At 42.4% G+C, this 27,389-nt stretch overlaps 1 protein-coding gene across 1 annotated transcript in view; it reads right to left on the minus strand.

The window, feature by feature from the left end:
* Nucleotides 1–4,474: 4,474 nt before the first annotated feature.
* The window catches only part of LOC121531750 (A disintegrin and metalloproteinase with thrombospondin motifs 20-like), a 116,743-nt gene continuing 93,828 nt past the window's right edge, over nucleotides 4,475–27,389 (minus strand). Inside the window, exons 28-38 of the mRNA XM_041837170.1 lie at nucleotides 20,176–20,343; nucleotides 13,670–13,843; nucleotides 11,739–11,906; nucleotides 11,249–11,455; nucleotides 10,907–11,036; nucleotides 7,393–7,487; nucleotides 7,114–7,208; nucleotides 6,640–6,773; nucleotides 5,478–5,569; nucleotides 4,964–5,068; nucleotides 4,475–4,784 (exon numbers count right to left, since the gene is read on the minus strand). Of these exons, the coding sequence (XP_041693104.1) occupies nucleotides 4,695–4,784; nucleotides 4,964–5,068; nucleotides 5,478–5,569; nucleotides 6,640–6,773; nucleotides 7,114–7,208; nucleotides 7,393–7,487; nucleotides 10,907–11,036; nucleotides 11,249–11,455; nucleotides 11,739–11,906; nucleotides 13,670–13,843; nucleotides 20,176–20,343 (1,458 nt within the window). The 3' untranslated portion in view covers nucleotides 4,475–4,694. The remainder of the gene's footprint in view (nucleotides 4,785–4,963; nucleotides 5,069–5,477; nucleotides 5,570–6,639; nucleotides 6,774–7,113; nucleotides 7,209–7,392; nucleotides 7,488–10,906; nucleotides 11,037–11,248; nucleotides 11,456–11,738; nucleotides 11,907–13,669; nucleotides 13,844–20,175; nucleotides 20,344–27,389) is intronic.

A 27,389-nucleotide genomic window follows, 5' to 3' on the forward strand; every position in this document is an offset into this window, starting at 1 on the left:
ATCGCAGCCTGCTAGCCAGGTTTTTCGTTCGTACCAATTTTTGGAAAATCCTCGGGTGTAGGACTTCCCCCCTTTAGTAGAAACCTGTTGAATTATTAAATTTGGTCTGGGAGGTCCTAATTGTTTCGTTGCCAATTTATCTTAATTTGTTCGGCGACAAAAAGGAACTTCTTTCAAAGACACAATCGAGTTGCACTGAAGCCTAGCCATTTTGATAGAAGTAGTGAATTGATTGACGCTGCTACCCGCTCTTTTCTTAGTTACGTTCATGGTTATATGTTACGTATGACGAAAGCGCGTAAGTGCAAGCCCTCAGAAACCCATAGAGATTGTATTGAAAGCTCTGATATTTGAAAAAAATTGATTTTACATGGGAGTCTATGACAGACTTCTGGGCGATTTTCAACCTGACTGAAATCGCCCCAAAAAGGGGGGGCCATTTGAAGCACGACTTTAGCCTGATTGGACATTTAGTGGCACTGTGGCAGATCAGACGTCTAGATTACAACACTGATAACTACTGTTGCCGTGATATAATTGATTAGAAAAAAAATCCCTTCCTTTTCCCGTTTGGCAGTGCGTCGCCCATATCGCCCTATTGAACACACCGCCCCTGCTGAAAACCCTATTAATTGAAAATTCCATAAGAAAATCTGGGAGGGTTTTCAGCGGTTGAATTAAATGTATTCAGCACGCACAAGGGAACCACGTCTGCAAAGCCCGTAATGCACCTGCATGAGGTGTCTGAATACCAACTACTGAGAAGTACATAGGAAAGGAGTACATTTATTAAGTCGAATCAGGCCCATAGTGTATACTGTATATAAATAATTGGTTAGAAGCGATGGGGTAATGGATTGCAGAATGGAGCAACTAGCCGGGCCGCTTCCTTTAAGTATTATGTTTTTCATGGTTAACATCAATCATTAGTTTATTTTATGAGGATCCTCGGTGCTGGTCTATGTTTCTCAACCCATTCATTAGGGATGTCTGGTTTCTCTGAGCATAGAGTAGAGGAGCCCAGCACATCTAATCTGACTTCTCTCTCTTTAGCCAGAAGACTCAATGTGGACTTCAGCACAGCTTGGCTTCCCTGGAAAACCGCTTTCGGGGAGTTCTTGTTGTGATACAAACCTCCTTCTTCCAAATCATTAGATTAACATTTTGGGGAACCAAGTTCGTTTTTTGCTGGCACAGAATCAAAGTAGTTCTTTAGGGATTACGGTATCTAGTTTTATTTAATGTACAAAGCTGAGCCTGCCTCATACATAAACAGCTCTTCTCACTAAAGTACCTGTGCCTTCATTACCAAGTCATTTTCAGTGACATTATTTGGAATTTTGCTTTTTAAGTCAAGTTTTCAAAGAGAATTGGAAAAAATGACCTCACTTTTTGATTTGACATGAATTTGGTGACTCATTGGTAAATTGTCAGCCCAAGCTGTAGGGTTCAACACTGAGTGTGCCTGGTGCAGTGAGAAACTACAGCCAAAGTATTTGAGTGAAATTGAACTCAAGTCATGTTTTGGAAATAAAACCTGCACCAGTAAGTGAATCCACATGGACCCACAAGCCAGCTAACACAGCCAGCTAACTAGCTCTGACCCTCTGCCATTCACGTTTAACCAAAGGCCACCTCTGTTGAAAAGTGCACCAGCATTGATGTGTCAATCATTTACACTGTATGAAGCAAGACAAAAGCCTTGTAATATGGAAGCATTCAAACACACGCCAATCATTTGAAAAGCATTAAAATATTTTATTATTTCTTATTTTACAGTATTAGTAAAGTAGCAAGACCTACGATGTTGATACAATTACAATTAGTGACCATAGCACCAGGATCATTCCTTTTTATACAATCTACATACACACTGTAGGTACATATGATTATTAAAATCATCTTTGGATAATACATAGCAAACAAGCATCTTGTTCAATTCAGTACCAATTCCCATTATATTCAAAACACAGTTTACACTTCAAGTATGGATATTAAAAAATAAACATATATCATAAGTTACAAATCTTAACTGTTATTTAAAAAAAGAAACAAACAGGATTACTTTTCTACAAAATGCATGGCACATAGTGCATCAAGTATTTTTTTTACATTTCTGATACAGACCTCATCATAGTATAATTGCCTATCAAACAAGAATGATAGCCAAAGGTTTTCTAGCTGCTCATTGACTTTTGTAAGGGGTTTTCTACCTACCATTCCTTAAATCAAAAGTAGCTGCATTGTCTAACAAAAGTTCTAATCTGCATCTATGAAACTTTGGTTAAAGCTTAACATCGGAGTACCAGCATGGCAGAGTTGCCAAATCTGCCCAGTTATAGTGGTAAAAATGAGTTCCATTTACCTAAATGATGATAGGGCTCCTTCAGCAGGTTTCCTCATTTCAGCATATCTGGCAACCCTCCAGGCTGGTCTTCAGCTACATTAATAAAAGGACCATGACATGTTCTGCAAAGCATTTTGGGCATTATTCTGTAGTAGTACACTTACACTAGGCATGAAGGCTGAACCTCTTCATTCAAGGTTCTGCCACAGCTAATGTCAGTTCGAATGCCAGCAGTGTGTTTCTTCTCAAGATAAGAGGTAATGTCAGTGCTATAAAAGCACCATTCAAAGAGCCTCTTTCAGGTTAGTGGTTATACACCCTACAAACTGTACCTTTTCAGCAACAAACAGTAAACCAAACAATAGCTTCCCGGCTGCTAGTAGTCATTGTAGTATAAAAACATTGAATGTATCTATATATCATCACAGTATAAATATGGTAAAACAAATATTTTACAATATAATGAAATACATGAGCATGGATGCTTGTGAGAGGTAGGGTCACATGCACCTATAGCACCTAGAAGAGATATGATCTGGAAAACAATGTCACAACTGAACTAAGCCAAACTAGCTACTGACTGGAGATGAGAGCTTGACCTTAACTTTCCATCTCTTAAATGATGTAGACTACAGTTACCACCATATTCATTAATTTAAATATATAAACCAACTGTTTTCCAGGGACAAACAACCAATTTCTCCCAGACCACACTACCAATGATTTAGTGTATATTGGTTGTCTCTCTATGACCTGCTAGAGAAATCATTCTTATCACGTTGTCAGTCAGTAGTCAGTAACATTGGGCTCTGAACAGTGAGGACTACTCTGGGATGCAGTGATCAGAAGGCTCAGGACTCCTCACTGTGACCTTTGACCTTTGAGATAAGGCAAGTCTGGGTGACCATTAGTAGAAGAATGCACAACAACAGTAGTACACAAACCCTAGCTAACTAATTGGTGAACTAATATTTCCCGAAAAACCCATGTCTGGACATATCATCTGATCTGTAGCTTTCTCCTTCCTATAATTTTGGATGAATACTAATCACAACAAAAACATACGTTTTGCAGGAATTAATAATAACCCACGTCTCATGACACTATTAGCAAATACAATTCAAATATTTAGTAAGATGTTCAATTTTAAGAACAAAAAGTTTCCTCGCTGACTGTATAAAATATAAATACTTGTACCAGTTCTATAATGACTATTTCATGTTTCTTTTCAGAGTGCCATAAGAAAATGTTACCTTTATGAGATGAGGAAGATCTCACTTCTACCCATGAGAGGATCATTCCCTAAGCTCTGTACTATGCAGTGGCTACCTCAGTGTTGCAACTTCCCACCAGAAATATGATTGTGGCCCTTTGAGACTGTACAATGCTGGAATATGTGAGAGTGTTTGGCAAATTCTGCTTTTCATATTCCAATGCACATTGGTAACCATTACAATTACAATTACAAACACTAGTGAGGACGGACATAATAAGGTTGGCTCGTCTTCTTTTGAGGGACCCTGCATAGCTAGCGGCGCGTACACATAGCTAGCGGCGCGTACACATAGCTAGCGGCGCGTACACATAGCTAGCGGCGCGTACACATAGCTAGCGGCGCGTACACATAGCTAGCGGCGCGTACACATAGCTAGCGGCGCGTACACATAGCTAGCGGCGCGTACACTGAGTATACAAAACATTAAGGACACCTGCTCTTTCCGTGACATAGACTGACCAGGTGAATCCAGGTGAAAGCTATGATCCCTTATTGATGTCACTTGTTAAATCCACTTCAATCGGTGAAGATGAAGGTCCTTGAGGCAATTGAGCTATGGATTGTGTATGTGTGCCATTCAGATGGTGAATGGGCAAGACAAAAGATTGAAGTGCCTTTGAACGGGGTATGGTAGTAGGTGCCAGGCGCACTGGTTTGTGTCAAGAACTGCAACGCTGCTGGGTTTTTCACGCTCAACAGTTTCCCATGTGTATCAACAATGGTCCACCACCCAAAGGACATCCAGCCAACTTGACACAACTGTAGGAAGCATTGAAGTCGACATGGGCCAGCATCCCTGTGGAACGCTTTTGACACCTTGTAGAGTCCATGCCCCGACGAATTGAGGCTGTTCTGAGGGCAAAAGGGGGGAGACAACTCAATATTAGGAAGGTGTTCCTAATGTTTGGTATACTCAGTGTAGATTCTTTGAGCTGTCCCTATGTTATAGCTGCCGGGTGGGGAGGAAGTGTGATGAAGGGAGGAGCCACATTCACAAATGAAGTGCATTGGATCCCCGGAAGCTCTGGTCTGGTGTCTGTTTCACTGCCTGGTCTGACGTTGCTCTGACCCTTACTGGACCTGAACCAGCAGGCCGTTATGAGGCTGGGGAATGCACTTCCCACAGAAGCCACCACAGCGACCGTAGATTCTTGCCCCGTCCTACAGCCAGAGAGGGAGAAATGAGAATGGAATGGGACAGGACAAAAATTAACTTTCCATAGAGAATGAGGATTTTATTAATGCCTCTAGAAATTCCTCTTGAATGAATCAGATTAGAAATACAACAAGTGACAATTCAGACAATAGGAGGGTTTACAGTGCAGTCATTCACTCCTTACCTCTGATCTGTGGACTTTGACAGAGACATAGTTGCCCTGTGACGTCCACTTGGTTTCCTCAGCCACCTTCAGACCAGTCCCTATGAGGTTGATGCTAAACTGACCCTGTGGAAGCGCACCAGAGTGATTACAATAGACCTCAGACCAACTTTCCTCAAACAAACAAACTGTTTTAAGTGGACCTGATCAGGATTCAAATACATTAAATTAGGCTATATCTCATTTCCATTCCAGGGGCTGACAACTAAAGCACCACGGTACAGTGGGCAGACACACTGAGCTCCACTGGACGGTTAAATGGGATTACTCCCCTGGTGGAAACTGGGAACACGTACAATTTCACACTTCTCTCCAGTTAACAGACTGCACTGGTCAGGTCAGTAAAACCCAGTCAGACAGAACTGTATTTCAATACTCGCCCAGCAAAGGTTGGCTCAAGGCCCCCATCAAGACATACACGCATACAGATTATAGTCTGTCATTTATAGACTCACAAATGGTCTGTGTTTCATACCTGAGGACACTTGGCAGCGCTGTAGCAGTCTCCCGCCGTGGCAAATGGGACAGGACGACCAAGCAGGGTCTGAGAGAACTGCAGGTCTGTGGCTGATACACAACGCAGAGCATATGAAGGTTACAGTCAATACACAGACACATGAGTTGCTGTAAGAGACAAGGGGCTATAAGCAACTACCTTGGCCTAAGGGTTAACAACATGACATTTAAGATAATCTTAGTTCCTCTGGTGTTTTTACTGCTTTGTCACGCATGATGACCATGACCCGTTCGTGTTCTCTCTCTCTCTCTCTCTCTCTCTCTCTCTCTCTCTCTCTCTCTCTCTCTCTCTCTCTCTCTCTCTCTCTCTCTCTCTCTCTCTCTCTCTCTCTCTCTCTCTCTCTCTCTCTCTCTCTCTCTCTCTCTCTCTCTCTCTCTGTGTGTACAGTTAATGAGAAACACATAGCACAGCTAGAGCAGCTCATAATCTAAGTCATTATTATTTTCTTTTTTTAAGAGTCAAGCCCAAATGAGTTCCTTGCAGTGGGAGGGGAGGGCCTGGTGTGGTGGGAACATGTGCTGTCAGGACCAGAGTAGACAGGGAATGGGATGGGATGGGAAGATGACTGCATGGGTTCTGTGAAGTGGAGTGGTGGGATCCCTCCTCCTAGCTGCACACACATATAATTACCACATATCCTGACCACGCCACATGTGCACTAATCTAAGACATGCTCAGGGACAACAGGAGAGGTGGGGCTAGATGTTGTAATGGGCAGAGGACAGGAATATCGCCTGGAGATGTTAAATGTGTGTGTATGTGTGAAGGAGAGAGAGTATGTATGTGTGTGTGACAACCGATGTGTGTGTCAGAGAACACAATAGATTGTGTGTTTGTGAGTATGCCTGTGTGTAACCATGTGTCTGTGACTGTGTGTCTCAAAGGGGACCATGCAGTTTCGACTCTCTCCCAGTGATGTGACCAAGGCCTGTTGAAAGGCGATTATCATGATTTCTGTCAGGAGTATGACGAAAGGCATTGAAAATTGCATTCGGTGAGCAATCCCCTCTTAGCAAGATGTTATTTAGTGCTGTGGGTAAGAGGGTACATGCGTAAAACAACATGGATATGTGGTCTCATTACAGTAGAGTGGTCAAGCAATCACATGGTCATTACTCACTCATTATCCTCAGGGAGCTGATGTCCAGACGGACCTTGTGGAAGAGAGTGTATCCCGCTGCAGAGTAATCGTTCCTGCAGTCACAGTCCTGCCTTCTGCTGCCATTATACGGGCACTCAAAAGGGTTCAGCAACCTAGACATTACAAATAATGTTACAGATAAGATACATTCCTTACATGGAATATACAGTACATTCTGTCCATAAACAGAACATGTATTGAACACAGACACAGTAGGGAATCCTATACATGATGTCACTCATCACATACATCACAGATGTATTGTGATCCCATGTGGCTCAGTTGGTAGAGCATGGCGCTTGCAACGCCAGGGTTGTGGGTTTGATTCCCACGGGGGACCAGTACAAGATGATGTATGCACTCACTACTGTAAGTTGCTCTGGATAAGAGCGTCTGCTAAATGACTCAAACGTAAAGTGTTGCTGGAGAATAATCTGATTTCAATGAGCAAACCTGTATCCATAGAGCTCTGAGTAGTTGTCTGTCTGACCACTCCGCAGTGTAACATACTCTTTAGGGAAATCAGTCTGCATCTCAGCACAGAAGATCTAGGAGGAAACACATTGAGACAACAGATGAAGAGTCTTGGCCAGGAGGATGTGGCTGAAGGATGAAGAGTCTTGGCCAGGAGGATGTGGCTGAAGGATGAAGAGTCTTGGCCAGGAGGATGTGGCTGAAGGATGAAGAGTCTTGGCCAGGAGGATGTGGCTGAAGGATGAAGAGCATACACACCTGTAGTATCCTGGACTTGACCTTCATGTAGTACTCCCCATCCATCCTCACTCCCTGGCTCATCTGGACCTCTTTACAGGACATGAACAACTGACCTGGGATCAGGAATAAGATGGAGCACCTTTAGTTTTACAGTATTATAGGGGATGGTACTGGATTGTACATAGGTCAATTTGAACATAACAGGATACTTAACACGAAGATTAAAATGATCTACCATAAAAAAAGTTTAAAAGTACAGTTATTTTAAGGTTATTTTAACTAATAATTTAACATAGATTTAGTCTATAATGGAACAGTCCCTGTAGTGCTAAAGTAGACTTCACATAGGTCTTGTAAATAGGTCAGTAAATGAAAGTGTTACACAAAACGCTACAAGCATTCCAATAAATAAACAGCAGGAAAAACGCAATGAAGATGATTGTTATCTGGCCAAGGTGTGAGTACGAGCTCAACACTGGGGGGCCTTGTTGAAAACATCTCTCTTTATTTACATTCCCTCCACAGTTGTTCCTGTGTGGTTGGAGGCCAGATCTCTCTGATTAGCTGATAGTATTAATACCTGACTGGTGAACTGGCTGTCAACCGAGCATTTTAATTTAGCCCGATGCCTGACTTGGCAGGAGACTTAACGGCAGAATGCTCCACACTGAGGCCATGTCTAAACATCTGAAATCGGACCCAGCCACAATCTCAGCCTCAGCTCCAGTCTCAGCCACAGCTCCAGGCTCAGCCCCAGCCTCAGCCTCAGCTCCAGGCTCAGCTCCAGGCTCAGCCCCAGTCTCGGACCCAGCCTCAGCCTCAGCTCCAAGCTCAGCCCCAGTCTCGGACCCAGCCTCAGCCTCAGCTCCAGGCTCAGTCCCAGGCTCGGACCCAGCCTTAGCCTCAGCTCCAGGCTCAGCCCCAGTCTCGGACCCAGCCTCAGCCCCAGTCTCAGCCCCAGTCTCGGACCCAGCCTCAGCCCCAGTCTCAGACCCAGACTCAGCCTCTGTTCTAGTCTCAGCCCCAGACTCGAAACCAGCCTCACCCACAACTCCAGGCTTAACCCCAGCCGCAGCCCTAGCACACTCCAAGCTGTCTGACTGCCTCTCTGTCACCAGTGTGAGTGGAGAACTCTAACTCACTATTTATTGTTTCAGAAACCAATTGCTCCGAGAGAGGCTTTAAGTCAAGGTTAACGTAAAGTGTTAAAATAAAGAAATAAGTCGACATTCTATAAACTCTATCAGCCAAATCCCGATGGCAGTTGGCTGCTGTATACAGCACAGTCGATTTAATACCATTACTATTATACACATTCCTGTTTGGCATTAAGCACTGCATGGATCAGAAAAGTTGGCAAGGAAAGCACATCTACATTTTAGGTCTAATACTTCAGAGCGGCACTGCAATAGCTGTAAGCAAGCTTTCTGAAAGCCATTTGTGTACACTTCCTGAGGGAATGGAAAGGGTTTGTCAGGGAGAGGCTGTGTAGAAGTAGTGGAGGTAAGTAGTAGAGAGGCTGTGTAGAAGTAGAGGAGATAAGTAGCAGAGAGGCTGTGTAGAAGTAGTGGAGATAAGTAGTAGAGAGGCTGTGTAGAAGTAGTGGAGATAAGTAGTAAATTAGATGGCTGTGTAGAAGTAGTGGAGATAAGTAGTAGAGAGGCTGTGTAGAAGTAGTGAAGATAAGTAGTAAATTAGATGGCTGTGTAGAAGTAGAAGAGATAAGTAGTAATAGATGGCTGTGTAGAAGTAGTGGAGATAAGTAGTAGAGAGGCTGTGTAGAAGTAGTGGAGATAAGTAGTAAATTAGATGGCTGTGTAGAAGTAGAGGAGATAAGTAGTAGAGAGGCTGTGTAGAAGTAGTGAAGATAAGTAGTAAATTAGATGGCTGTGTAGAAGTAGAGGAGATAAGTAGTAGAGAGGCTGTGTAGAAGTAGTGGAGATAAGTAGTAAATTAGATGGCTGTGTAGAAGTAGTGGAGATAAGTAGTACATTAGATGGCTGTGTAGAAGTAGGAGATAAGTAGTAGAGAGGCTGTGTAGAAGTAGTGGAGATAAGTAGTAGAGAGGCTGTGTAGAAGTAGTGGAGATAAGTAGTAGAGAGGCTGTGTAGAAGTAGTGGAGATAAGTAGTAAATTAGATGGCTGTGTAGAAGTAGTGGAGATAAGTAGTAAATTAGATGGCTGTGTAGAAGTAGTGGAGATAAGTAGTAAATTAGATGGCTGTGTAGAAGTAGAAGAGATAAGTAGTAGAGAGGCTGTGTAGAAGTAGTGGAGATAAGTAGTAAATTAGATGGCTGTGTAGAAGTAGAAGAGATAAGTAGTAGAGAGGCTGTGTAGAAGTAGTGGAGATAAGTAGTAAATTAGATGGCTGTGTAGAAGTAGTGGAGATAAGTAGTACATTAGATGGCTGTGTAGAAGTAGAAGAGATAAGTAGTAGAGAGGCTGTGTAGAAGTAGTGGAGATAAGTAGTAGAGAGGCTGTGTAGAAGTAGTGGAGATAAGTAGTAAATTAGATGGCTGTGTAGAAGTAGTGGAGATAAGTAGTAAATTAGATGGCTGTGTAGAAGTAGTGGAGATAAGTAGTAAATTAGATGGCTGTGTAGAAGTAGTGGAGATAAGTAGTAGAGAGGCTGTGTAGAAGTAGTGGAGATAAGTAGTAAATTAGATGGCTGTGTAGAAGTAGTGGAGATAAGTAGTAAATTAGATGGCTGTGTAGAAGTAGTGAAGATGAGTAGTAGAGAGGCTGTGTAGAAGTAGTGGAGATAAGTAGTAAATTAGATGACTGTGTAGAAGTAGTGGAGATAAGTAGTAGAGAGGCTGTGTAGAAGTAGAGGAGATAAGTAGTAGAGAGGCTGTGTAGAAGTAGAGGAGATAAGTAGTACATTAGATGGCTGTGTAGAAGTAGTGGAGATAAGTAGTAAATTAGATGGCTGTGTAGAAGTAGTGGAGATAAGTAGTACATTAGATGGCTGTGTAGAAGTAGTGGAGATAAGTAGTAGAGAGGCTGTGTAGAAGTAGAGGAGATAAGTAGTAGAGAGGCTGTGTAGAAGTAGTGGAGATAAGTAGTAGAGAGGCTGTGTAGAAGTAGAGGAGATAAGTAGTAGAGAGGCTGTGTAGAAGTAGTGGAGATAAGTAGTAAATTAGATGGCTGTGTAGAAGTAGAGGAGATAAGTAGTAGAGAGGCTGTGTAGAAGTAGTGGAGATAAGTAGTAGAGAGGCTGTGTAGGAGTAGTGGAGATAAGTAGTAGAGAGGCTGTGTAGAAGTAGTGAAGATAAGTAGTAAATTAGATGGCTGTGTAGAAGTAGTGGAGATAAGTAGTAGAGAGGCTGTGTAGAAGTAGAGATAAGTAGTAGAGAGGCTGTGTAGAAGTAGTGGAGATAAGTAGTAAATTAGATGGCTGTGTAGAAGTAGTGGAGATAAGTAGTAGAGAGGCTGTGTAGAAGTAGAGGAGATAAGTAGTAGAGAGGCTGTGTAGGAGTAGTGGAGAGGGGCTTTGTATACTAGAAGTAGTAGTGGTACTGTAGAGACTCACACTCTCTCTCTCGGCAGGCGGCCCGTGACTCGGGCCTCTCGGCTGGACGGCAGTGTTTGGACGGTTGACCTTTAGAGGTCAGACACTCCAGCCTGCGCTCCATCACCCCTGCTCCACACATCTGGGAGCACTGAGGAGCACATAAACAACATCAACACAGTGAATTACATGTAAACTACTGACATATTACACACTCACTGTACAAAACAAAACTGTATCAAGTAACTGTAGTTTCAATACCATGACCTGATACTGTTTACTACCCCCTCTCTCCCCCTTTCTTTCTCTCTCCCCGTTCTCTCCATCTCCCTCTTTCTCTCTCTCAAACACACTGAAACACACCTTGCTCCATGGGCCAACTTTCCAGTAGGCAGCTTGTGGGCAGTCCCAAAGTAGGCACTGTCTGGTGCCAGGTGGGCGGGGCTCCGGACAGTGGGAGCGGGACTGTGCAGAGGACTGGGCATCATAGGGGTGCATGGACTGGGCGGATGGCATCACGGAGCAGGACACTATACGCTGCTGGTAGCCCACTCCACAGCTGGCAGAGCACTGGAAATCACACACAATGGAAATCACACCTTAGTGGATGTACAGCCACATGTGGAATAACACAATATATCCATTTGTGTTTGACGACCTAGGCTAGTCAAATACTGTTGGTAAATCGTTACATCGAATGACACAAATGTAGGCCTATCTAAAGGTATAATACATGGGACTTATATAGCGCTTTTTAACAACCCAAAGTAGCTTTACAATTATAGAAATGAAAAAGAAAAACAACCAAACAGGAGTATGACCAGGCAGAGGTTTCCTAAACCAAGGTTCCTACCTGTGACCACTCCCCTGTCATCCACATGTAGTGGCAAGGTGCTCTGCTGCAGGGCTGGTGCAGGGCAGGGTAAGACAAGGGGTCACAGAGGGCGTCCTGGACAGGGGTCAGCCCGGCCCCCACGCACAGAACCTTCCTATTCCTCATACCTCCACAGGTGGCGTTACACTGCAGAGAACAGACACAGGACGAGAACAACATGTCAACATCAAAAGGCATTATACGTAATACAAGTGTAACCTTGTCCCCATTCTCAATTGCTACCGCATATAGGTTCGACAGAGAGAGAGCCGGCTGGCGGACCAGATACAGTATAAGTGTGGAACAAAGGGTAATGTCTTCAGATTGGCATAGGGGGCAGTGTTGGCCCGCTAGCAGAGATAACCCAGATAAATTCTACCAGGTTTGGTTGTTTCCTTAGCTCTCCAGATGGCCAAACTCCAGAAGAAAACTGTTCTGTCTAAAACATTTCTTCTCCACTTTATCCAGGAGAGGAACAGTAAGCATGCTATGACATCTCACATTGTTTTCAAGAACAACCCCAAAGAATAAGCAAACGGCAAGTCATGGGTGGATACTCATGTTGGTTTTGAATGAATTCAAATGATGGTTTAGAGAGGTAGTCAAAAGCAAAGACAGGTGAGAGTAGGCACACTACATTTTGAATGGCTAAAGCATATGTCCTATGAAATCAAATAAGATATCAGTTTTGTTTGTAAGAATATCTAATTCTAAGCCAGAAATTGCTGTAAACGATCAGTGGAATGCATAGCAACACAGGCAGACAGGATCTGAGAGCGTGCAAACATTCTTGCACCAGAAGGAAGCAGCACAAAGTCCTTACATGGCGCTCATCTTTTGCATCCTGAAGTTTGGCGACGGTGTAGGGGGGACAGGGGTAGAGAGGGGCCAAGGGTAGAAAACACTGAGTTCAAGGGGACTGCTTAGTGCTCACGTCACACAGTGCAGTGCCCCTTGACAAGACAAAAGACGCAGATCTGATATGGATCAGTGCTCTGAGGTTTGGATGTGATTTATCATAGGGTGATGGTTATCAATCAAACCCTCATGTCTGATGCAGGAGTGCTGGGCTACTTTAGTGACCTCATAAACACAGCTGGTCTGGTCCACTTGCTCTAGTGGAAAGAGCTGTGTGAGAGCACTGCCAATAACAATCTCCAGTATGATGATTTGATGCCTTCTCTCGCACACAAACACCATAACCACTGTGTGTTCATTAAACACACACACTAGCAACTGGAGTCTGCCTCTATTAACAAATCTATGTGAATATAATCAAATGATGAAATAGTATTTAAAAGCACATTGGCTCTCTGAATTTTGCGGAAGCAATGCATTCTAAACTGAGGTTCCACTGGGGGCTTGGTGTTTTGTGTGCTTGTCCAGTAACCCATAAGACATAAACACGTCCAGTGGACAGCGCCACTCCGTCACTGTGCCTCACACATGGTGTCCTTGCCTGGGTATTCTGGAGTGTTTTGAGAGAGTGTCTGTGGGGAGGTGGATAGTAAAGGGAGCACGTTGACGGTTGGCTACTGTTCAAACCCTGAACATGACCCATGGCACATAGGGGTGAATTAGAAGTTTGATGGGAGAAACCCCAAACCTACAATAAGACAGTTATATGGAGAGGAGGTGACGAGCCCCTGTTTGTGTTGGTGATGAAGTGTGTTGGGAAGAGATTGTGTGTCAAAGAGGGAGAGAAACAAATGGGGCAGAGTGTGAAGAAGAAGAAGACGAAGACGAAGACGAAGACGAAGACGAAGACGAAGAAGAAGAAGAAGAAGAAGAAGAAGAAGAAGAAGAAGAAGAAGAAGAAGAAGAAGAAGAAGAAGAAGAAGAAGAAAGTGAAATAGAAAATGAGAGAGATGGAAAGACAAAGAGAGAGATAGATAGTGGTCAATACTTACATCTTGCCACTCTCCGGCTGCCCAGGTGTAATGGAGACACTCAGTAGCCTGGCAGGGCTGGGCAGTGGCAGGACAGTTGTGGGCACCACACAGCTCCTCTCTCACCCGCCCTGTACCCTTCAGTCTGCAGTACACTTCTCTGTTCTGGACCCCCACTCCACAGGTGACAGAGCACTACAAACACACACAAACACACACCCGTTAGATTGACTGACACACAACACACACTGACAAAAAGAAACACACACTATATACGTCTGTACACAAAGGCATTTCACGAACACCCTCTGCATCCACTTTTTATTCCCAAATGCCTGCAATGTTGTATGATTTCAAACTCAGAGTGAGAGTTAATCATCTGATTACATTTCCAGCTCAGAAAGCCCTTTTGGTCGTTCCACTGTTACTGTAGAAACCAGATCTGAAATTAAACCAAAATACATACATTTTCCCATCATATCCCCTCCCCCCTCTCTGACCGGGACTAAGCATTACTGTTTTGTAACATATATGCTTTGTTTAGTCTGCTGGGTCTGATTCGCAGGCTTTAAAGGAAAACTCCACACAAAAACTATATTTGATATTTGTTTCATTAGTCCATTGTTGACATAGTCCCAAAATGTTTCGCAATCAAGTTTTCAAGATATGTAACTTTCAAAATACAGAAATCATCCCCATATGATGCATTATGCATCATATGATGCTGCGTTTTGCATCTTATGATGCAGTGATGATTTGTGTATTTTGAAAGTTACATATCTTGAAAACTTGATTGCTGACAAGCAAAACATTTTGGGACTATGTCAACAATGGACTAATGAAACAAATACCAAAAGATAGTTTTGGGTTGGACATTTCCTTTAATGCCTCTACACAATGTCCTTGACCAATTCAAACAGAGAAATATGTTTTCCTCTGAGCCTGCATTTGTGGTGTCTGTGTGAGCCATATTGTCAGTTCACTCACAGGTCTATAACATGGCCCATCTCTTTTAAGCAATTGAGAATCCTACCTGCATGCCGAAGAAGCTCTCTAGAACATTAGAAAGAGGTTTCCCAGACAAACATTAACCTTATCCTGGACTAAGAAGCATGTTTAATGGAGACTCTCCACTCAAAGTGCCTTTTAGTCCAGGACTAGCTTAATCTGGGTCTGGAAACCAACCCCCAGGGTTCTAGAAGAAAGCTGTGTAAATACTATACATGTTCTGTAAGTACCCTATTTCCGGTTAGATCAGTTAATTTATACCAGGGGTGTCAAACTCATTTTAGCTCAGGGGCCACATGGAGGAAAATCTATTCCCAAGTGGGCCGGACCGGAAAAATCATGGTATATATAACTTAAAAACAACAACTTCAGATTGTTTTCTTTGTTTTAATACGATCAACATACAACATAAAGCTGGAGCCTGAGGACAGTGTGTCCAAAATAGTACAAGCACAACATCACTATTAATCATAAAACTTTCTAAAGAAAATTCTAAAGAAAAAGAACACACAAACACACAATGCCTCAGTGATTAACAGAACTGTTTCACAGATCACAGAACTATATCAGGGTGTCATTTCTCAGGCAGAAATGTAGATAAAAATAATGAAATCCTGTTCCCCAAACAAGTGCAAGAACCACAGAGTCAAGAATAGGTTAAATACACAAATAAAATAAAATCAATTAAAAATAATAGCACATCAACATAAAAACATATAAACATAAAGCTGGAGCCTGAGGACAGTGTCCAAAAGCACAACATCACTATTAATCATAAAACACCTCAAGTTATTTGAAAGTTCTGAGGACAAAGAACACACAATGCCTCAGTGATTAACAGAACTGTTTCACAGATCACAGAACTATATCAGGTTGTCATTTCTCAGGCAGAAATGTAGATAAAAATAATGAAATCCTGTTCCCCAAACAAGTGCAAGAACCACAGAGTCAAGAATAGTTTAAATATACAAATAAAATAAAATCAATTAAAAACAATAGCACATCAACATAAAAACATATAAACATAAATCTGAAAGCGTTGCTCAAACTCCCGTAACAGTCCCGTTATTTTATCTTTGAACCGCTTCATGTCTGCCACATGTTGGGTCGCGCACACATTTTTCAGACAGGGGAAGTGAGCTGCATCACCACCAGCAAGTTGCGTCTCCCACAATGACAGCTTCAACTTGAAAGAACGTATGCTGTCATAATACTGTGTGACAACTTTGTTGCGCCCTTGCAGCTGTTTGTTCAAGTTATTCAGGTGCTCTGTAACATCCACCATAAATGCAAGGTCCTGCATCCATTCTGCGGAATGAAATTCTAACACTGGTTTGCCCTTTTCTTCCATGAACTGTTCAATTTCTTCTCGTAAATCAAAGAAACGCCTCAGCACAGCACCTCGGCTTAACCATCTTACCTCAGTGTGGTATGGCAGGCCATAGATGTGGTCTTTCTGAGAAGGCTGTCAAACTGACGGTGATTCAGGCTTCTGGATCGGATGAAATTAACAGTTTGGATGACCACCTTCATGACGTTATCCATCTTTAATGACTTGCAACACAAAGCCTCCTGGTGCAAAATACAGTGAAAAGTCAAAAAATCACGTCCTCCATTTGCAGATTGCACTTTCTCTCTGAACTTTGTCACAACGCCTGCTTTTTTCCCGATCATTGAGGGCGCACCATCTGTAGCCAGGCTGACAGCGCGGGACCAGTCCACTCCGACCCTGTCCAGCGCGCCCGACGAAGTGCGGTAAAAATATCAGCTGCTGTCGTTGTATCTGTCATCGGCACCAACTCCACGAACTCCTCGGTGACGGTCAATGTGTCATCAACTCCGCGGATGAAAATGGCCAGTTGTGCAACATCTGTAATGTCCGTGCTTTCATCAATTGCAACCGAAAACGCAATAAATTACTTTACTTTTTGCTTCAACTGGCTGTCCAAATCCACTGAAAGATCGGAAATCCTGTCTGCAACTGTGTTTCTTGTCAGGCTGATATTTGCAAAAGCCTGCCGCTTTTCAGGGCACACAATCTCCGCTGCCTTCATCATGCATGTTTTTACAAATTCACCCTCACTAAATGGTTTTGAAGCCACTGCGATTTCATTAGCAATGAGGTAGCTAGCTTTCACTGCAGCGTCACTGATGTCTCGGCTGTGAGTAAACACAGACTGCTGTTTCTTCAGACCCGCCAACAGTTCATTCACCTTCTCTCATCTCCGCTGTCCTTGAAAGTTGTCATATTTGTCGGCATGAAGACTCATATAGTGGCGACGAAGGTTATATTCTTTCAGCACTGCAACATGCTCTGAACACACCAAACATACAGCTTTCCCATTCAATTCAGTGAATAAATAGGATGACCATTTTTCTTGGAACACTCTGCACTCTGCGTCCACTTTTCTCTTTTTTGACAGAGACATATTGGGGCAATGAGGGTGCCAAAGCACATAATGTTAAAAGTAGAAGCCGTAATAAATATCGCGGGCAAAACAAAGTAGCTCATTGGCTGCACGTGCTTGACCTACTTGCTCTGCCCCGGTATAAACAGTTTGCTTGCTTAACACAATTGCTATTGTGCCATCCAGTGGACGCAATTGGAACAGCAGTTTATTTTATTGAAAAATTGCAGTGCATTTTTATACTTTACAAAATTATTATAATTTTTTTTTTTTAATCATCTCGCGGGCCGGATTAAACCTGTTTGCGGGCCTGATCCGGCCCGCGGGCCTGACGTTTGACACCCCTGATTTATACAGTAGGCTATATCATGTTGTATTAGAACTGTGTGTAGGTCTACGTCCTCATCTCTAGGGTTAAGTGAAGTTTTACTCCTTATGTTTGGAAGGAGAACAAAAGGCATTAAGGGAAATCTGAACTCAGATGAAGGTCTAAGCAAAAGAACGAGGCCTCATTTAAAGGCTTACGTTTTAAACATCCCAAAGTGGGGTGTAATAGAGCCTCCTACTACGATTTGAACAACAGTTATGGGTTAAGAAATTTGATTCTAATCTCTTTCCAAGAGACTTTCGGTTTTCATTGCTGAAGATCAAACCTATCATAGTTGAGCACACTATTCAATATTGGAGTTGAGCTTCTCCAGAGACTGCTGCTCTCTACCCATCTACAGTATGTCTGTTTGACATAAAAATTGAATTTAGAATAGAATTAGAACAATAATAGAATATTAACTAGTTATTCTAATTCTATGGGTTTTGATTGGATAGGACAGCAGACCCCAAAACACGCCTTAGCACAGTGTGGTTGATCATAGAGAGGCGGGACATGCAGCTGTCACAGACCAATCAGTGGGATCGCTGCCACTCACTCCCGAGCACGGGCCACCCTACACCAAGAGCTCAACAGGCAGTCCTCACTCCTTCCTCATTTACCCCTCTCACACCCCCTTGCACCTCTTCACAGACCCCCATTCAGAGGCGACTGTGAGGGGATTGAGTGGCTGGCTGCTGAAAAGCCCAAACGGTGGGTGCTGAGGTTTCCAAAGTTGTCACAGGCATGAACGTTTAGATATAAAACATGGCTTTATGCTCTAGTTGTGGATTTCATGGTTTCTGGTGGTATGTGGAGGGAAATGATTGCTTCCAGACACCAGGGAGGGAGAGTGAGAAGGAGAGTGAGGCCCTTAAAGGCTGGGGAGTGGCAGTGGTCTCATGTGGGAAGACAGAGACGGGGTGTGGGTGTAATATAATATACTAGCATGAATATATACCGACAAAAGCACATATCATAGCATACTACAGGTTGCGGAGGGACCTACAATTTTTGAGGGGAGAATGACTGTGAAAAGGTCATAAGGTCAGACTTTTGAAAAGGATGTATGAAAATAAAATGTTGCTGACATCTAAAATATAATTTCCCCCTCCAGAAATTAGCCCAATATAACATATTGATCCATATTATCAGGCAGGTGTGCTATTTAGCAATAAGCATTATCACCTGATGTAGCCCACCTGATGCAGCTTAGTGGCTAGAAATAAATAGGCTAAGGGTTGCCCATCTGCATTTATCCCATTGGGCTAATCATTAGCTAGATCTCAAATTATAAAGTGTAAACATTAGGCTATCTTGTTCCGAGTTAGCATCATATTGATTACTTGAATGTCCCCCAGAAAATGAAGTTCCACTGGCACTCAGCCAACCAAGGATCATGTACTATGAATACAATGTAGGCCTACCTGTTACACCTGACCGTTGTTACGTTTAGCCCTGGTCTTCCATATGCATTCAACGCCATTGGCCATAAACCATGCCACTGCTGAAAACTCAGGTTCTGAAATGATGCATTTTACTAATTTCCTGGATTTTAGAAATATGTGTAGCCTAGTAACACAAGAAAGCTCCGTGATCCTCTTCTTTTAACAGTGACCATCAAAACTGCTTTCAAAAGTGGGTTTTCCCGCAACTGCATGAAGAATGTACAATGACTGGGCATGCATATTTCTCTCCCTGTGCGGCACTCCCAATTTGAATGCGCCTCAAGATGAATGTTATTTTCTCTCGCATAGAATACGACAGGCTGAACAATTGAATAGGTAAACTATTCTACTATGGGGTTGTCTGATTTTGCTGTTGCTTACTCGTGTTGTTGGCTGTGGGAAATTAAATGTGGACAACAGTTTTTCATTAGATAATTCAAATAGTTTAACGAAAGGTACCGGGTCTCAGCTCTGCCTGGCTCTCATTCGGATCATAGGTGTCGGGTCTCGGACCTGGCGGGACCCGGGTCTCGAACCCAGCGGGACCTGGCCCAATTGAACCCCTGTGTATATCTTCTCTAGAGTGTGTTTTATGGCCAGACACAGACACTCCCCATGCTCCTCCCCCTCCATCTCCTTTACTCTCTGGTGGCCTTGTGATACATTTGGGCTCATGGCTTTTCCCCTTACCCTGCGCTGGCCCCCCGGCTGTCCCTTCTGACCCAGCGTGACTCTGGTTCCATAATTGTGTCACACCCCTGACACAGTCGCCGCACGCTCATTCGGCAGACACCAAGAGTGTGTGGTCGGCTCCGCCAGGACTGCGACCTCACAGGTCCCCCCCTGTTGTCTAGCATGCTGCATTGGAGCAGTAAAATGCACCAGAAAGGCATCGGTCAATTAGCCAACGCTGTCTTGAAAAGAGTGCAAGAAAGGTAAAGGAACTAGCCTGATTACTAGTCAACCCCAGAAGAGGAAGAGAAAGCACAGCACAAGCTTTTTGGTATTCCAATAACATTTCCTCTCTCAAGTATACAAGTCTAGTGAATTGCATAAACAGTTATGTAAATCCAGCCTGTAGTGTTTAACTCACATCGGAAGGCCATAAGAATATGTCAACTGCTTAGTGATAGGACAGGTTCTTAGTGTGTACAGTACTCTATATGATCTACATCTGTGTTTGAGTTGGCGTCCCAGCTGCTAGAGGTGACTGTTAGCGTTAGAGAGGGGCGGGCGGTACGGTCCCCCTGGGGGTATTTTGAGAGTGTGTGGGGACGGGGTGGCGTGGACAAATACCTTGCTCCACCTGTTGGCTTTCCAGCTGGGGCATCCCCGGGCTCGGCAGGCCTTTTGTGTCCGGGGACGTGACAGATGACTGCAGTGATCTTCCTCTATTTGGGTTTGGTTATGGTAAACACAGGCTATCTCCCGCTGCTTGGTCCCACGGCCACAGCTCACAGAACACTAGAGAGAGAGAGAAAGAGAGGGAGAAAAAATTAAATGGCGGCATTGAGTGTAAAGATTCTATTGAACACTTTTCCAACAACATTTGGTGAAATAATGCTGATACCCGCTGCTCGAAGCAATGTTATAAAATGTATACAAGTATCCAACACACTGCTTTGCTCAACATAGAGTCTGTCTTCAGTGTATGAGATGGAGATAAACACTCTTGATTTGTTACTGCATCTCATGGCCAAGTAAACAAGCTATAAACCACTTTTCGCTAAACTAATCATGAAATGGATCACTGTAAAGCATCCACTGAAAACCCAGGTTTGAATGGAGTCCCCTCTTTACCCTGTAAACACTGAACTTAGTCTTAAGCCCCTGTGTAGGGCACAAACTAGAGTGAGAGAGACACACAAGCTTAGGAGAGAGAAGACTCACCGAGCTAAAAGACCAGGATGCATGCATATGGCTAGACAATCATCTGGTTTCAATAAGAAGCTGTACAATGCTTCAGGAAAGCTACAGAGAAAAAAAGAATGAAATGAATAAAAAGCAGAGACCCTGATGAGACCAGAGCCTTCAGAAAGCCCCATGCCTGAGATGACAGTCGGTTGGTAGATGAAAATATGATAGATTCCTGCATCTTTATGAGGCCAGACAGCAATTAGAGAGCCAACTAGTTAGGGATAGAGTCCCCTTACACAAAGCCACTCCAAAATGGGGTATTGGAATAAAGTACAACAAGACGATGAGAACTCAGTTTTGTCTTAGCATATTTTCCAGCCCAGATAATAAACATAATATTGCATTGTCCTTTAATTATGATCTAAGAATGTTGCATAACACCAAACCAAACGCCATGCATTTTTCCTGTGTCAGGCCTCATGGTAAACTTATGGTGGTCATAGTACATGTTTACATTTTAGTCATTTTGCAGACGCTCTTATCCAGAGAGACTTACAGTTAGTGAGTGCATACATTTTAATTAATTTTTCATACTGGCCCCCCGTGGGAATCGAACCCACAACCCTGGCGTTGCAAGCGCCATGCTCCACCAACTGAGCTATACTCTATTGGACTGACTGTGCTGTGCTGTAACTATTTGAGGAAGATTTATTTGAGACAAGTAGACATACTGTAGTGAATTCTAAGAAAAGCTGGTCCTTTTTTAGGTTTGGACAACAGGAGTTGTGGGCATAGGATCTGAAGAAGACTGCTTTTTCTACTAATGGAGGAGAAGCATTCTAGCACTCAGAGAGACACACGTTTGTGCAACACTTGGTGAGTGCACTCTAGTACCCATTTGAAGCCTTCAAACAGATGCATGTCCTGCTATCTTATCTTCTTTACTGTGGTGCCGGCAGTGCTTGACACTGCACACACATATATCGTACACAGTGTAATTACCAAGGTATTTTAAACACAGGGCTCAGCTCAGGTGACATCAAAGCTGTCCGTGTTGACTGACTACTCCTAAACGTGGCAGACTCTCATACCCGCTGCACGCTCACTCAGAAATGATAACACTACTCCCTCCACTTCAGGCAGGAACAGAGACAGGCAATCATGTATGGGCGTGGGGAGGGGGGGGGGGGGGGGGGGGGGGGGGGGTGTTAGCCCCTCCTTACTGCTGTAAAAGAAGAAGAACAAAAATGAAAAAAGAGCAGGAGGAAGAAAGGAAACCACAGCCATACGGGTAGTGCTCCTCGGCTGAACTGTATCTGCTGCCTGTTTAACGGTGGGGAGAAGACACTATATTGCGACGTGCTCCTCCCTCTCCCCAGCCAGGCTGCCTCATCTGTCAGCCATTAGTTAATCAGGGCGGGTAACGCACAAGGAGCGCAGAAAACTGCCACAGCGCGTGTGACCAGAGGACAGCTTCACCTCAGAGCAGGAAGAGGGCAAGGACACGGGGACGGACGGAGTCCTCAACTCTGCACTCTACTGCCAGGCTAGGGACCGACGGAGTCCTCCACTCTGCACTCTACTGCCAGGCTAGGCTGCTGCCTCACTCTACTCAACACTGGCTCAGGTAAGTCAACTCTCCACTTCAACTGCTCAATTGGCTTATATGTGAATAGCTGCTGGTCTGCTAACTAACATACTGAGGTCAAAAGATAATGTGATTGAAAATGAGTCAATCAAATTAATATGACAGAGGAAGGTTTTAAAGGCTGGTAATGCATAAATAGTGACTGAGCATGGATAACTAAATGCAATGGTCTGATTTTCTCAACCTTATTTTACTAGTGATGCTACTTTAGTATTGCATGTGATCAAAAATGTGTTTTACAGATATCACTGCTGCTTTTATAAAGTTTTAACAAAGAGGAATGTTACTACAGTATCGACTAGAGTGTGGGAATTTCTAACAAAATAGATATGTGGGGAGGGGGAATGACTCAAGGTCACATTCACAGAAAATTAATATGGGACACAAACCACTAAAATGTAAGCATTTACTGTACTGTAAATTACTTTGGATAAAAGTGTCTGCTAAAAGTTGCATATATTATCATTATGAAAACCTTCTTGAAAAACAAAACAAAAAAGAAACAAGCCACAACAGGTCACATGAAAAACGACTTTCTCTCGAGACAGATTTGCCCTCCCAAGTTGTAACAGCAATTCATTTCACATGATTAGGTGGGTTAATTCTAGTATAAGCCAGTGACATTCATCTGGAAATAATATGGATTACTATAGTAGACAGAATGGGATTGTTGCCTGAAAGCTACCACAGTAACATAGCATAGTGGTTTTGTTTAACAATGTTTTTTTAAACCAGAACGGGAGATGTATTAGACAGAAAGACATAAGCGATGTTTGGCCATTTACTGCATTGTGCTTACAGCTAAGCAGCTTGTTCTTGCTCTGCTTCTTTCCACTGCATTCCTTCTTTTCTAGTGTTTAAGGGTTCTGGAACAGTTGACTTAATCGATTACCAAACCAAACCAAATCCAGCTATTTCATGTTTATTCTGTGTGGCATAAAGACTATACTAGAAAACAGCTTATAGAGCTTGTAGGTAAATAGACATAGAGCTGCCTTTCCTCAACAAAACAATTATCACAAATATGTTTAATACTTTAATGGACTATGGTAGACTATACTGAAATGTAAGCTGCATCAAGTATATGGACAGGTTACCATTTAAAATATGGTGTTGATAAGAGCATGTCTTTGTCTAGGATTGGCAGGCTGTAGTGGCAGGATGACCACGCCCATTCCATCCCAGAGGACAGGTAAGCCAATGGACACATGGAAGCATTTAGGCATAGAGAGACCACGATATTGGGTAACCTATGAGACCATTATCTGTTGTTCAGCCTATTCAACAATGCCACAGCATATGCAACTTCAACAGAAAGAACAGACAAATCCCTACATAACTACTAACTTTAAATTAGTAGTTCCCTTCAAAAGTTTGTCAGATGTTTTCAAGGCACCGTCCAATTTCCCAAATGTTCTTAAGTACCTATGTTTTCCATTAATTTGGGGTTGAGAAATATAGCTGGATGTGCACAATAAATGGCTTGGGGCGTGGACTTGAAAAACAAAATGTGTGGACTCATTTGACAAACTTTGATTTTGGAGGCTTTTTAGAAATTGTTTATTTCTATTTCATGCTTTCTATGTCCACTCTGACTTAAAACCAGTATAGAGCTGTACCTATTTACTGCAATACAATACATTGTGGTCAAATTGTGGTACAAAATGTAAAGATTGAAAGAGTACATAGAAAACGAAATAATGTAATAAAGAAAATCTGTAATATTGTAACTGACACTGGATCAGATTACTGCTACTGAAGGCTTATGCCTTCAACTTCACAGGTGGATTTTGAAGACAACTAATGTAATGTTTAGTAGAAGTGGACTTAACATGGGTTAATACCACCTGTAGTATGGGAGCAGACTTTTCCCCCCCTAATGTTTATCCTATATTCACGACCTCTAACAAATACCATATCTCAGAACATGTGCCAAGGCTGAATTCCTATCACGTTGCGGAGTGCTCGCAGATCAAGTGGAATGGTAATACCAAGCATATGATAACCATAGTTACATTGTCTCTTCAAAGGGTATCAGAACTGACCTGGAACAAGAACAAACTCACGATTGTGTGAAGATTGTCCAGAATATTACAATCTGTACTAGCAAACAGATACCCAAATACTATGTATAGCAATTGGCAACAACTTCTTAAAAAAGATGGTCATCTCAGCCATATTGAAGATAATCTAGGTTTATGATCCTCCTAACAACGCAATATGTACACATTTCCCCAGGGCCAAGAAATATCAGTGAACAAGATACACAGAGATAGTAATACTATGATCTCATTACAGCTTTATCAGTGTCACTGTGGGGAAAATAAGATGTTTGCAGAGCTCAGAGGTTAAGACATATGCCAGAGAGCTATCGCAGGCTGCTTTTCCTGTTCAAGGTCCTGTTTTGCAGGGAAGTTTCAAAGACAGAAGTCAAAACAACACATGTTGTCGACGTGAGAACAGCTGGTAAAGGCAGAGCGTTGTGGTGCGGAGGAATGTCAGAGTCATAGATCTTTCATCCTCAAGGCCAAAATAGCCACACACAGGCCTGATCATCTCCATGCATAGGAAGAAATACAACCAACACCTCATACTAACACAAATACAGTCCAGTCCAACCCTGGTCAATGCGGTCCAAATCTTGCATCCAGAAATCATTAGACAATTACTACACGAGTAAGTAGGTTATATTAATTCAAATTAACTGGTATTAACTCACAAATAGGATTTATTCACAAAACAGTTGGTACAAACCAATGACATCAGTATATTTAGGTACCAAAGGAAAAAATAGCGACATTTCTATATGGGTCGTTCCACAAAATACATCTATTAAGCTTCCCTTTGATATTTTAAGCAGGAATTGTACACCAATATTGAATTTTAAAAGCATGTTATAGTAAATGAAGTACCCTTTAATATAGACCACATGGTGAATTCAATAAATATCATTTTGTATATGAATAAAGACTTGCTGTCCCTCTGTGCACTCTGTGACTTTTAGGAAGATTTTAACCCACTTAATAAATCATTGTAAAGCCCTAGTTATTTTGTTGTTTTGACAAAGCCATTTCTAAACATTATAATTGATTTCATGTGATTCGTGATTTATTGTAAGGCAAAAAAAAAAAAAGTCCCTCATTTTAAAGTCAACCCAGTGAACTGAACTCTCGTTTTAATATATTGAAACTACTTTTTTTCTTTCTAAATGAAGATTGAACATCTAATAGTCAAATCATAGTGTAAAGGCAGGTGAGCTGGTTCTACTCTTTTTGGCCATTTTCTGGTGTTTCGTGGTGGAAAACTGAGTCTGTTGAGCATAACAACACATCAACCCTGTTACCCATAGATAGACAGGCTAGAAATGTTTTAACAATTTAAATGTTTTGGTGAAGCTTGCGTTCAATTGCCCCTCCCTGTTGCACACAAATAGGTTCCAGATGTATGTCTGATTTAAGATGAAATCGTCAACCCTGTTACGGTTAACACTTGTACTGTATTTTGCACTTAATAGACACTAGGGCTGAGCGATTAGGCCAAAATATCATATCACAAATGTTCTTATTTTTGACGGTATTTGACAGTATTTTGTTTTTGAATAATAAAAATTCTAAATATGCTTCATGAGTACTGCATGACCCTAGGGTGGCAACAAATACATTCTAAGTGGTTTTAATGGGGGCTTTCTCTCTTCTGATTGTTTCATACTGATTGTTTTATACAATCAAACTTCAATCAATAATAATTTTCAGCATTTCCATACATTTCTGTATTTCCTTCACTCATTTGTTAAAATGTCAAAATGTCCTATTTTTGTGAAAAGGTAACTATTCCTTTATCAGAATAATTATTATCCTCTATGACCATGTATTTTGAATCGATTCAATGGAGTTCTTACCTTTGCCACAAGGGGCAGTGTGCCGACTAAGGTGCTTTTGGCACCCGCAAAGCCTCACAGGCAAGTTTCATGGCAAAAAAGTACATGTGCGCACCTTCGGCGCCAGCGCTGCCTAGGCACTATTAGTGGCACAAAATTACATGCGCAACCGAATCTCTTGCTTGCAAATTAGCAGTTCTCAACTGTTAGCAGTCTCTTACTGGCGGTACGAACGGACGATTGCCATAATTTTTCAAGTTTCATCACTCAGGTATTACATTTATGTTACATTTAACAAACCAAACATTGAAAAAAAAACTTTATGTAAGGTAAAGTAAAAATCCAATCCGGTATATAGTAAAATGCGGTTTACCGCCCAGCCCTAATAGGCACTTACTCTAGTCATTTTGCCTTATTTAACCTCTTGGGATAGAAAACATGTTTTCTATTAAGTTGAACATGTGCTCTTCATGACAGAATGTTAAAATGAGGTAAGTCAACTTTTGGAATGACAAAAAATGACCAGTTTCTCAGCCTGTCCAAACGTCAATGTCCCACTCCAGAAAAACACTGTTAGTGCTCAATTTTGTATTTGTATTTTTTAAGGAACCCCATTAGCTACTGACAAGGCAGCAGCTACTCTTCCTGGGGTCCTGAAACATTAATTGAGCACACCACTGCTGTCTCATAAAGTTATGCCAGGCCATGGTAGTGAACCTGATTTCTGACAGCAAAACAAAAAAGACGGAACAGGCGTGAGGTTCGAAATTGACCTTTTAGCCCAGGATTTCCAATGGTCCCTATCCCTGACAAATTCCATCCTTCCAAATTCTATCCAGCCGATTCTTCTTACTCAACGCCGGTTTACTTTGGGTCTGTCAAAACCCAAACTCTAGCCTAATGTATTGTAGAGACTAACTCGCAAGCCAATGCCAAGGTGTGCTTTCACAGCCAAGCTACGCTCGCATTCTTTTTTGGTCTGTTTCATTCTGGTCCTGATAATGGAATTGTGCCACAAGACACCAACAGCGTTTACCTTGCGTTTCAACCAAAAAACTAGGAGTCCAGTTACCAGTCAAAGGGCAACATTTTTCTCTCTCAAATAGACAAGAAAAATGTGAAAGTGTT

This window comes from Coregonus clupeaformis, chromosome 19, assembly GCF_020615455.1.
Source record: "Coregonus clupeaformis isolate EN_2021a chromosome 19, ASM2061545v1, whole genome shotgun sequence".
In the NCBI taxonomy this organism is placed as follows: domain Eukaryota; kingdom Metazoa; phylum Chordata; class Actinopteri; order Salmoniformes; family Salmonidae; genus Coregonus; species Coregonus clupeaformis.